Here is a 13,420-nt window from a genome sequence, read left to right as displayed (position 1 = left end):
GTTCAATCCCAGCCGAGGTATGGAATTTTATCCTCAATATAATTCAGAGAGAGGGGAGGGGAAATCTTATCAAGTACCATCGAGTAGGTTTTCACAAAATGTTGCTACCTTCTCTTCATCTCTTCTCCTCACACAAAACTTAACAAGTACTTTCCCTCTTTCACCAAACTATTGGTACCTACTACCTATACATACTTGAGATGTCTACCCCCTCTCCCTTCTTCACGTAACTTCCCTTTCGTACCAAACTGTATACTTGAAATATTCAACAAAATAGAAGAGAGAGAGAGAGAGAGAGAAAGAGAGAAAGAGAAAGAGAGAGAGAGAGAAAGAGAGAAAGAGAGAGAGAATGAGAAAGAGAGAGAGAAAGAGAGAGAGAGAAAGAGAGAGAGAGAGATCTTTTTTGAAGAGGTTTGATAAAGGGAACTGTAACTGCTAAGGTCTTATCATCCCGAAAGCGAAGAGAGAAGGAAGACAGGATAGGATAGAGCCGGCCGTTCCGAGAACGAACATTATCCGTTCGGGATAAAATCTACCCCGGGCGGGAATCGAACCCGCGGCCTAGCGCTTACCAGGCAGACGTGCTACCATCCAAGCTAACTATAGCATGTCTCATTGAATTGAAGCTTAGAACTATAACTCTCTTAGTTCATTGAAAAAATCAAGTTACAAAATTTGTCCCCTGGCTCATTTATTTTATATCAACATTCCTTTGATAACGTCTATTAAGTGAAATATTAATAAAAAATTAAAAATACCTAAGTGATTTATATAATTAATAATAATAAAAGTAATAAATAATAATAAAAAAAAAATCATGCACATTTTCACAACATGGAAAACAGCTCGTCCACAAGAATAGTAGTAGCCTACTGCTGGAGTAAAGGGACTTTTCAGTCCTATGCGAGCAGTATAAATAAGCACTATTATTATTATCCAGCCTGAGTGGAAAAACTAGCAGCACACGACTGTTCAGATGATGGTTACAAATCCACGCTACTCTAAACAGGGGCCACTCACACGCTCAGACTGTATTACCTATTTCTGATAGTCGAAACGTGTGTGGCTAAAAGTTTTCGACCAGACAGTATCTCAGACTGTCTGAAATGGGAAGCTTTTTCCGCCACACAAACTACTTGACAAACTTAGGTCTGTCGGACAGTCTGACCGCAAGTGGCTATCATAACAGCGGGTTGATGTATGCATATTGTATACTTGCCATATAGAATCTTCTAGAATCTTTTCGCCTCAAATTTTTGCTGAAACGCAAATCGATATGAAATCAGTATTCACAGATCATCATGAGCAATTTGAGGAATGAGTATGCCTCACCTGTGCAAATACAAACATAATTGGTTTATTATTTATATTTTTATTATTTAATCAATAAAACAAATAATGATGAAAATACCGTCACGTACTTCCGGCTTCAAATTGTTTTATGTTTGTTTGTTTATTCTATCTACGGGGCTTCATTTTTATTTATAGGTTCTTATTTTTTAATTTTATTAGAATAGAATAAAATACCTATACAACACTCAAATAAATATTAATAAAAATAAAATACCTATACCTTGTTTATTTAGCCAGAATGAGGCCAACATTAGGAGTAAAGGAGGGTGGCTTATTATTATTTTTCTCTATTTTCCTAGGTATTTCTGTAGTAGGTACAGGTTGAACCTGTCTAATTCAGAATTCCTACTCCTGAAGCAATACACGCGTATTTCCGGGATGATCTGTTTCCTATACTGTGTGATCTGACGCATTGGAGGTTTTGGTTGGTAGGCACTGGTAGGGCTAGAAAGTAGGGAGTAGGGCCCGGTTTGCTGTCAGCAAACGGAAGCAGTGAGTCCAACATAATATGGCGGGAGCCTGGTGTGGGTTTGTGAAGATGGTTCACATTTTCATACACTCCCACTAGGACCTGTCATCTAGCGAATAGCGACCAGTGGCCGTTTTTACCAGTGTAAAAAGATTATTAAAATATGGAAATTGATTGCAAAGGAGGCACTTAGTAATGTTGTGATATCCACAAAAGCTGTATATTTTTTTTTTTAAAAAAAAAAAAAAAAAAAAAAAAAAAAAAAAAAATGGGAATTCCTGTCATTCATCGTTTCCCAGTTGCAAATCCGCGTATTAATACATGAAGAGACCATGATTTTTCCCCTATTTAGACGAGTCCCAATTAGACCAGGTTCGACCGTACTAAGTATTATTCGTACGTATAGTAGATAGCTGTAACTTCCCAGTATATTGTTATGTTGGGTTCGTTATACGTTATATTAGTATAATATGTATAACGAACCATTTCAATTTATAACGAGCAGAAACTTGTTAATGAAATTTTCTTTTGACACAATGTTGTTGTTTTCCCTTATTTCCTCTCTCTCTCTCTCTCTCTCTCTCTCTCTCTCTCCTCTTCACCTTGCTCTCTATCTCCCTCTCTCTTTCTTTCTCTCTACCTCGTTAATTTCTTTCTTTCCCCTCCCTCTCTCTCTCTCTCTCTTCCTCCCTCTCCCTCTTTCTTCTTTTCTTTCTCTCTTTCTTTTCAATTAAGTTATAAGGAAACACCTGAAAAGTATGGAAGTAAGATAATTTTGATTGATGATATCTCTCTCTCTCTCTCTCTCTCTTTTCCTCTTTCTCTCAGTCTTTCTGTTGTTCTTTCGTTGTTTATATTACAAGTCTTCCTGACTCACTCACTCGAAATTTTCCTCGCAAGAATTTCCATCCAATTCCTGGAAATTCTGGAATATAAAATTCAACTTGAGTCAGCAAAGCTTATATTATAACAACAGCACATCATAATTATGTACCTACTACAGGGTGGGGTGAAGTCCGGCAAAGGCTGAATATCTTCCGATTGGCTTTAGGTACGAAATTGAAACTTTGCATCCTCAAATGGTTAGTAAACAATTACTTGAGGAACACTTTGAATTATCAGGGGCGGACTCCCTACATGGCCTTTACCAGACTTATGCCGCACCCTGTATATTCAGTACACATAAACACAGAATAGGTATACTATATTCAGCATCATACTAAACACAGAATAGGTTTGTAGGTACCTACCTATATTTTATACTAGCGAACTGCCAAAGGACGGTTTTTATGAATCTGCAGTCTGAACACGAAATGAATGGAAAACAAAAAATAGAATTCGATGATTGGTAAAAAATCTCAAAATAAACACAAACCCCCACATCTGCTGATAGCAAAAAGGTACATACATAATATGTACATAGGTTGCAAATAATAGTACATAATGTACGTATATAGGTACATTATAAGTGTAGATAGGTACATAGTTTTGTTTCTAATGTCACGTATGAGTTTGATTCTGATATTCTGGCTGATTTGGCCATCGAATCGGAAAAATAATCGAAAATAAAAAAAATATTTTATCGAGAAATAAAGAGAAAGAGAATGAGAAAGAGAAATCAGGAAATGTCTGTTTTGCTGGTGAGGGCGTACAGTAGAAAGAGAAAGAGAAAATACAAGGAGAGGAAGGGAGAGAGTGAGAAGAATATACTCGTATGTAGTAGACCTTTCCTGGATAGGGGGGGGAGGGAGAGAGAGAGTAGGGGAGAGGCAGGAAGAAAGAGAAAGGAGAGAGAGAGAGGAAGAGAAAGTGAAAAAAGAAAGAGAGAGGAAGAGAAAGTGGAAAAAGAAAGAGATAAAGGAAGAGAAAGTGTAAGAAAGAAAGAGAGGGAGGAAGAGCTTTATACATCTGCGCTTTTGCCAGAGGCTCAAAGTTCATGTTTTACATATAAATTGTATTGCCTAGCTCAAACTGTATAGACATGAGACTAAGAGAGTATAAAATAAATAGCTATCCACATAGGTAATAGATAAAATAGACATAATGACGAGCTTGACGAGGGTCGAGGTCACCCGTTCAATTTATCGCCACGCCCGACGTAGCTCAAGTTCAATGTGATGTGTTGGGGATAGACAGATTGGTATACATAGGTATTGCCCGCGGCAAAGTGCGAACTTTGAATTAGGAAGTAACTCTGGTCTAGAATTATACCAGGTACGTTAGATATTTAAAATATGTAGATCAATTATGTAGATTTAGTATGTAGATGAAACATCAAGGATGAATAAATCAAAGAAGTTGATTATTATGTATTTCAGGGCTTGGCTAAGTCCAACTTTGGTCCAGATGAATGAAATTGACAACCAAAGAATGATCAGCGTAGGGTATGAAGAATATTTTAGAAAATACATCCCGAAAAGCGCTTTTTTTTGGGGTGCTTCACAGCCGTTTCTATTACGTTTTTATAAAACAACTGCTACATTAGACCCGTGTCATACCTAGTACGCCCACCCCGGGTAGGAATTTAAATCGCCACCTAGCGCTTACGACCCTCCAAGAACCTCTACCCTACTCAAATGCTGAGATGATGTTAGAAAATGCTGGTATCAATGATGGGGATTAAAAAAAAAATAAATCTTGAATTGATGAATTTCCTTAATTGATGAACTTCTCTTTCCATATTGGCAAAGGGTTACTCATTTCACCTTAAAGCTCGGTAGCCTTACAAATCAAGTCTAACTCATTTATTCATCAAGATCCAAGAATATCAAGATCACTTATAATGATGTAGTGTCTGTTCCGGATATAAATGTGCCGCAGGCGAAATTCCATTCACGTTCCTTCCTCTTCTTATAGGCGTTGACCTATAAAGCACCGTTTACATCACGAACACCGATATCGTTTGGAACAGTTAGCCAAGTGGTAACCCGGTTTCTTGTCATGCAGAGGGTCCCGGGTTCGATGCCCAGCCCACCATAACAAAATTGTACTATATAATAATTTTATTTTTACTTTCTATTTATTTCTTCGGTTGCAAATATGTATTTCAACGGGCTGCCTTTTGGTGTTCTCGTGTTGACCGAACACTTAATGAGAAGAATATATACCTACTCTTCTCTTCTCACCCATCTGATGAAGAAAAGTGCACTAAGGGGTGGATTTTATTCTGAACAGATAAGGTTCGTTCTCGGAACGGTTGGCTTTATCCTATCCCGTCTTCCGTCTCTCTTCGCTTTCGGGACGACAAGACCTCAGCAGCTACAGTCTCCTCTATCAAGCTACTGGGGGAGCAAGTTGTACTATATTCAGCAAACCACAGAACCTGGATTTGAATTTGGAAATGCTGCTTCTAAAAAGTTATGAATACATAATTTATCTCATACGTTACATACATACATACATACATACATACATACATACATACATACATACATACATACATACATAGACGTCTATATAGATTATAGATGGTTATATACATAGAAGTAAATAGATATTTAGACAGACAGGTATAATATATGCTGAAGTACATAGGTATAATGCAATGTATGCTGATGTAGGTAGGTATTATGTATGCTGACTATCATAGTATTATGCTGACGCTGCGCTGATGGAATGTAAACAAGATGAGAGAGAGAGAGAGAGACAGAGACAGAGAGAGAGGGAGAGGAAGAGAGAGGAAGAAATAATGGGATAGAGAGAGGGAGAGGAGAGGGAGAGAATAGAGAATAGTGTAAAAGGAAAGAGAGGGTGTGATAGAAAAAGAGAAAGAGAGGGATAGAGTAAGGTAGAAAGAGAGAGAGAGAGAGAGTAAGGTAGAAAGAGAGAGAGAGAGAGAGAAGGGGGGCGAGAGAGATAGAGAGGTAACAAAATATTATGTAAATGGAAATATGGGAATTAAAAAGAGAAGGAGAATATAATAGGAAGGAGAAAATAAGTGACGTAAAGGAGACAAAGAGAGAGGGAGATAGTACCTAAAAGAGGGGGAATAGGAAGGGAGAGAGAGAGAAAGAGAGAAAGAGAGAGAAAGCAGACTGTGACTGAGAATGAGAGAGAGGAGGAGTGAGTGTGTGAGAGAGATAAATATTTAGTATTAGTTTTTGTGTTTTAGTAAACATTTTAGGGAAGCGTAAAACAGAGAGATAGAAAAGGACAGAGAGGGGTAGAGAGAAAGTGGAGGAGAGAGAGAGAGAGAGAGATGATTAGAAAAATCTGGTTTAATATCAGTCGCGCTTGGGTGATGTTTCAAAGTCATAGAGCAGGAAAAATGAGGACCAACCCTATATCACCAAAGATTGGAAAATAGATCAGTTGCGCTTACTTGGGTGATGTTTCAAAGTCATAGAGCAGGAAAAATAAGGACTAACGGAAGCTTACTTGGGTGATGTTTCAAAGTCATAGAGCAGGAAAAATGAGGACCAACGGAATTTTTCTTTTTCTTCTACGATGCATACTTGGGTGATGTTTCAAAGTCATAGAGCAGGAAAAATGAGGACCAACGGAATTTTTCTTTTTCTTCTACGACTCTTCTAGATCCCGAGATAAATCGATTAAAAAAATGCCGGTAAATCGTGAACTTTGACGTCACGGCATACGCTCCCGTAGGCGAAGACGTCACATCAAATGATTCAAATGGCCCGAGCAAAGCTCCCTCGCAGGCAACGCATTAATGTGTTTGTGCGCATACATTTCTGCGCAGTTTTTTCTCCTCCTGTTGTTGTTGTTGTTGTTGTTGTTGTTGTTGTTGTTGTTGTTGTTGTTGTTGTTGTTGTTGTTATTGTTGTTGTTGTAGCGGCTTTAGCATTCGCCGAATGGCGATAGCAGAACAAAGGAAAGATGTCTTTTTGTATCTGCTATACACCGGGGTGATGGTCCTCTAGCTCTAGCCATGTTAAATTGGCTGGCTTGTCCTGAACCGCAGTCAACCATCGTGAGGACTTGTGCTTGGTCTTTAAAAGCAGAGAGACCTATATAAGGTGTAGTGATGATGGTGTAGTGATGATGGGTGTTTTACCCTTCATTCGGTCGCAAGCTACTCGCCTCCTCACATCCACCTACCTCGGTGGTGTAGTGGTCAAGGCGCTCGCCTGGTAAACAGGAGGGCGTGGGTTCAATCCCAGCCGAGGTATGGAATTTTATCCTCAATGTAATTTGAGAATTTGACCACAATAATAGTAAGTAGCCTACTGCTGGAGTAAAGGGACTTTTCAGTCCTATGCGAGCAGTATAAATAAGCACTGTTATTATTATTATCCAGCCTGAGTGGAAAAACTAGTAGCACACGACTGTTCAGATGGTTACAAATCCACGCTACTCTAAACAGCGGCCACTCAGACGCTCAGACTGTATTATGTCTGATAGTCGAAACGTGTGTGGCTAAAAGCTTTCGACCAGACGGTATCTCAGACGGTCTGAAATGGGAAGCTTTTTCCGCCACACAAACTGCTTGACAAACTTAGGTCTGTCGGACAGTCTGACCGCAAGTGGCTATCATAACAGCGGGTTGATGTATGCATGTTGTATACTTGCCATAGAATCTTCTAGAATCTTTTCGCCTCAAATTTTTGCTGAAACGCAAATCGAAATCGATATGAAATCAGTATTCACAGATCATCATGAGCAATTTGAGGAATGAGTATGCCTCACCTGTGCAAATAAAAACATAATTGGTTTATTATTTATATTTTTATTATTTAATCAATAAAACAAATAATGATGAAAATACCGTCACGTACTTCCGGCTTCAAATTGTTTTATGTTTGTTTATTCTATCTACGGGGCTTCATTTTTATTTATAGGTTCTTATTTTTTAATTTTATTAGAATAGAATAAAATACCTATACATAGGTAACTTGTTTATTTAGCCAGAATGAGGCCAACATTAGGAGGAAAGAAGGGTGGCTTATTATTATTTTTCTCTATTTTCCTAGGTATTTCTGTAGTAGGTACAGGTTGAACCTGTCTAATTCAGAATTCCTACTCCTGAAGCAATACACGCGTATTTCCGGGATGATCTGTTTCCTAAGTCATTTTCGAGGTAAAAAGAAGGGGTACAAATACATAATAATATAATACCTTTCGGAAGCAAAAAACTAAAACTAATGTACAAAGTGCTAGACAGATAGAATAACTGGAATTGCTAGGTACATCATGTTTATTTGTAGGTATGTCTGTATATATAGGGTGGTCCAGAAGTAACTGCCTGTTGTGAATCGGTAATATCGAATCGATTATCGAACCCTAAACTCCTTAACGGTAAGTCGAGGAATGCACCATTTGATTCAGCTTGAAAAATCACATGGAATCGATTTTGATAGTTCTAATGGAATTATTTTAACGCCTTTACAAAAACAGCTCTTAATCTTGATATTACTAACTCCTTAGTATCGAACCCGTAACTCCTTAGCTGTGAATCGGACAGTTGTGAAAATTGGATAACTCGAATTCTCATAAAAAGTTACATCAAGTGGAGTGCTTAGTGGACCCGAAAAGTGTACTGACCCTTTTTTGGGGTAAAAAACTAATCTTACACGTTAATATCTTATGAGGCACTTTCAGGTGGAACACCCTGTATGTTTATGTGTGTGGTCAAAATAGAAAGCAGGATTGTGTGGTCTGTTTTTTCTCCACATTAAATAATTTGCTCTCTCTCTCCCTCTCTCTTTCTTTCTCTCTACCTCGTTAATTTCTTTCTTTCCCCTCCCTCTCTCTCTCTCTCTCTTCCTCCCTCTCCCTCTTTCTTCTTTTCTTTCTCTCTTTCTTTTCAATTAAGTTATAAGGAAACACCTGAAAAGTATGGAAGTAAGATAATTTTGATTGATGATCTCTCTCTCTCTCTTTCTCCTTTTCTTCCCTCTCTCTCTCTCTCTCTTCCTCTCTTTCTTTTCCTCTTTCTCTCAGTCTTTCTGTTGTTCTTTCGTTGTTTATATATCAACTCTTCCTGACTCACTCACTCGAAATTTTCCTCGCAAAAATTTGCATCCAATTCCTGGAAATCCTGGAATATAAAATTCAACTTGAGTCAGCAAAGCTTAAATTATAACAACAGCACATCATAATTATGTACTACAGGGTGCGGTGAAGTCCGGCAAAGGCTGAATATCTTCCGATTGGCTTTAGGTACGAAATTGAAACTTTGCATCCTCAAATGGTTAGTAAACAATTACTTCAGGAACACTTTGAATTATCAGGGGCGGACTCATCCCTACATGGCCTTTACCAGACTTATGCCGCACCCTGTATATTCAGTACACATAATCACAGAATAGGTATACTATATTCAGCAAACCACAGAACCTGGATTTGAATTTGGAAATGCTGCTTCTAAAAAGTTATGAATACATAATTTATCTCATACATTACATACATACATAGACGTGGTTATATACATAGAAGTAAATAGATATTTAGACACATAGGTACGAGTATAATGTATGCTGAAGTACATAGGTATAATGTAATGTATGCTGATGTAGGTAGGTATTATGTATGCTGTATGCTGACTATCATAGTATTATGCTGACGCTGCGCTGATGGAATGTAAACAAAATGAGAGGGAGAGAGAGAGACAGAGAGAGAGAGAGAGAGAGAGAGGAAGAGAGAGGAAGAAATAATGGGATAGAGAGAGGGAGAGGAGGGGGAGACAGAGGGAGAGAATAGTGTAAAAGGAAAGAGAGGGGGTGATAGAAAAAGAGAAAGAGAGAGAGAGAGAAGGGGGGCGAGAGAGATAGAGAGATAACAAAATATTATGTAAATGGAAATATGGGAATTAAAAAGAGAAGGAGAGTATAATAGGAAGGAGAAAATAAGTGACGTAAAGGAGAGAAAGAGAGAGGGAGATAGTACCTAAAGGAGGGGGAATAGGAAGGGAGAGAGAGAGAGAGCAGACTGTGAATGAGAGAGAGGAGGAGTGAGTGTGTGAGAGAGATAAATGTTTAGTATTAGTTTTAGTAAACATTTTGGGGAAGCGTAAAACTCAGATTTGGATTTTTCCCAACTTTTTACATAGGAATCGACCATTTATTTATAATTTTTACCCATTTGCAACTCCTCCATTGTGAAACGTGTTCAAGCTTGGAGAGATTTTACTTTTAAACCATTTCTCTCTCTCTCTCACTATCTCACTATCTCTCTCTCTCTCCCTCATATTAATTAAATACCTACCTCGGGGTGAAAATGTTCAACAGACAAGGACAAAAAAAGATTATCGAGAGAGAGAGAGAGAGAGAGAGAGAGAGAGAGAGAGAGAGAGAGCGAGCGAGCGAGTGAGAGGAAAGCTGTGTGTTTATGTTTTGGAGAGGAAAAAAGAAATGACGTAGCAAAGAGAGAGAGAAAGAGGGAGGGAAGGAAGGAGAGAGAGAAACAGGGAGGGAAGGAAGGAGAGAGAGAGAGAGAGAGAGAGAGAGAGAGAGAGAGAGAGAGAGAGCGAGCGAGCGAGTGAGAGGAAAGCTGTGTGTTTATGTTTTGGAGAGGAAAAAAGAAATGACGTAGCAAAGAGAGAGAGAAAGAGGGAGGGAAGGAGAGAGAGAGAGATAGAAAGACTGAGAGTGAAAAACTACGTAGAAAATAAATTAATTTAGAACTAGTTTAAATTGAAGCGATGGTGAGAGGAAAGCTGTGTGTTTATGTTTTGGAGAGGAAAAAAGAAATGACGTAGCAAAGAGAGAGAGAAAGAGGGAGGGAAGGAAGGAAGGAGAGAGAGAAACAGGGAGGGAAGGAGAGAGAGAGAGAGAGAGACAGAGAGATAGAACGACTGAGAGTGAAAAACTACGTAGAAAATAAATTAATTTAGAAGGAACTAGTTTAAATTGAAGCGATGTTTTTAATAAATTAAAAGTTAAATCTACATTAAAATAAATTTATAGACGTTAAAATAATTAAATTCGCGTTTTATTGCATCTTGTTTTCTCTCAAAGGGGCTGAAAAGGGAGTAAGGGGGATTGAAATAGGATTCAGTGAAAACACGTTCCTATTCCGAACTACCTACCTATAGGTACTCTAGGTAGTTGTAGGTACCTCGAGATATTAGTTTAATCTGTCTGTACCTAGGATCAGTTTAATAATAAATAAAATGGGTAATAATAATAAAACGTTCTCTTTTTATGATGAAAAGGAGAGTGAAATTCGTGTTTTAAAGTTACCTGGTACGTAGGAAGGAATTTGACACATCCACTAAAACCAAATCCGTCTCCAGAACCAAAACCGACAAGTTTTGTTCTCAATTCACTCAATTAGTTGAGTTCTCATTAAATGATTAAATATTAGAGTTAAGTGGATCTTTCCCAAAGATATTTTCCCATGACATTTAAAATCACAGTCCACCCTTGACCAAATGTTTATTAAATTTATTTATTTCAATTTTATTATTTTTTGTGTGACGTTTATTTTCCTTGTTTTTGTGTCCTTACTTTATTATTGTTTACATTATGTATTTATTTATTTTGTTATGTATTGTTTACATTATTTATTTTGTTTTCCTCCAGGTCCTTTGTATGTTTTTTATGTAAACCCTTGCTTATTTTTCAATGATTTTTACCCTTTTCGTTTTGACCTTTTCCCCGTTTTCCTCCCTTTATTAATTTTCTTTTTGTTTTGTTCCGTTGTTTTCAGCTCCCCGTAGTTTGCTCTATAGCAACGATAGAAACCAGTTCACCGGAAATTATTGGAAAGTACACACGCCACCCCCCTGCGACAAATATAAAAAGTTGACGAAACGAAGTGGCCAAGAAAATATTTTTGACAAATATAATTTTTTAGACAAGTTTTTTTAACGATTGAAAAAAATCTTCAAAATTAATTACATAGAGCTTTATTTTTATTTAAGAAACAAAAGGAATTAGTTTCAGCCAGTTTTAAACCGAGCTTTAACAAGTTTAACCTTTGTACCTTACGTTTAATACGTTTAATTTTTTATTCGAAATAACCCATTTGTATCTAATTGTGAGCAGTTTAACTGTGGTATATTTTTTAATTGCTTTAATTATTCTCACTAAGTTACCTGTGCATACGTGATACCAATATTTGCTAAATATCAATATCGTTTAATTAAAATTATCAAATTTAATTGCTTCGTCGTATATTCTAACGTTTAAATGATTTTCGACACCTATCTATTCTTTCAAACCAACTACCCAAGCGGCTCGTGCTAATTTTCACAGCGAAAAAAGAAAACCGCACGCAAAATGAACGCAGATATTTTCGCGCACCGCAACTCCGCGCCGGCCATTACCATCACCGCCGCCAACGCGCAGAAACTGTCGACACTGTCTGCCGAAAATAATAACACAAAGCCGCGACCCGAGCCGCGGAAAAAATGGAGCACTACGACCATACCGGTGCTATCCAGTCTAGACGAAAGTCTAATCCTAGGACACCACGCGACATTCGGAACCTATAGGCAGAACTTCGACCTGTCGGGATTTGTCGATGAGAACCGAAGTCTCAACACGTCGGATACGAACCTGTCTAACTCGACATCGTCAATTTCCGGCGAGTACGAGAAGTACAAGTCGAATCGGCGCAAGTCGTGGCACATCGGCAAACGTCGGAAGAGCGTGATGGGCGTGGCGCCGAGTGTAGCGACAATATCGCCACCTAGCGGACTGGATAGGAAACATGGCAAGCGAGGATCCTGGTGGAACTTGCTCGTACCTGACAACTTGTCAAGGTAATATTAACGAATTCTTATAACTGACTGGTAATGGGATATTTTATACTATTGTCTACAATACATATTATGTACCTGACAACTTGTCAAGGTAATATTAACGAATTCTTATAACTGACTGGTAATGGGATATTTTATACTATTGTCTACAATACATATATTAATTATTTATTAATTAATTAATTATTACTTACCTACATTGACCCAGGTCTATAGTTTCATGTTGACATGAGCTTCATATTTCTGCTCAAGCGCAAGTGCATGAAATATATCCAAAAATTGACCAACAAAGAGTTAACATGAGCCTGTAGACCTGGGGGTTATTTTTTAATTAGATATTAACAATAACAAGCTCGAGTATAACCGAATTTCTAACTGTTTTTTCCAGACCGTTTTTACCCGTCCTTACGTAGGTCTACTAGGATAGTTTCTTGAATTTATCTACTGAAAAATGTGTCGATAACTGATGAGTAGCAATCTTATCACTGTTGCTAGGATTTTTCCAAGTCTATGTACAATAATCTACATAAAGACAGGCATCAACTCTTCCACCTAATCCTTTACATTCTTTACAACAAGGCAACATCGGGACAACTCTTGAAAACAAGCGTGCAAAGGAATTTAATATCAGCAAACAAGGAGACAAAGATTCAACAACAACAACAACAACAGTATACAGTATACAAAATACAAAGACAAAATAGAAATAACAAGAGTATACAAAATTACAAAGTAGGAAATACAAGATAGGAGAGGAGTAGGGTGAGAAGCTGGCAAGTTTTGAAGTATTTTTTAATAGACGAAAAGAAACTGGGAGAGGAAAATGTGAGAGAGAGAGGAAATGGAGGAAGGGGAGGATAAATAAGGAGAGGAGTAGGGTGAGAAGCTGGCAAGTTTTGAAGTATTTTTTAATAGACGAAAAGAAACTGGGA

The 13,420-nt window shown here is 37.8% G+C and overlaps 1 protein-coding gene across 1 annotated transcript in view; it reads left to right on the top strand.

The window, feature by feature from the left end:
• The first annotated feature begins 11,437 nt into the window (after nucleotides 1-11,437).
• LOC103508071 overlaps nucleotides 11,438-13,420 on the top strand; it is an 85,074-nt gene continuing 83,091 nt past the window's right edge. The window contains exon 1 of the mRNA XM_026822781.1: nucleotides 11,438-12,488. Coding sequence (XP_026678582.1) covers nucleotides 12,004-12,488 — 485 coding nt within the window. The 5' untranslated portion in view covers nucleotides 11,438-12,003. The remainder of the gene's footprint in view (nucleotides 12,489-13,420) is intronic.

This window comes from Diaphorina citri, unplaced genomic scaffold (genome assembly GCF_000475195.1).
Source record: "Diaphorina citri unplaced genomic scaffold, Diaci psyllid genome assembly version 1.1 scaffold364, whole genome shotgun sequence".
Classification (NCBI taxonomy): Eukaryota; Metazoa; Arthropoda; class Insecta; order Hemiptera; family Psyllidae; genus Diaphorina; species Diaphorina citri.
The sequence above is the reverse complement of the archived record's forward strand: the minus strand, read 5'-3'. Positions and strand labels throughout refer to the sequence as shown.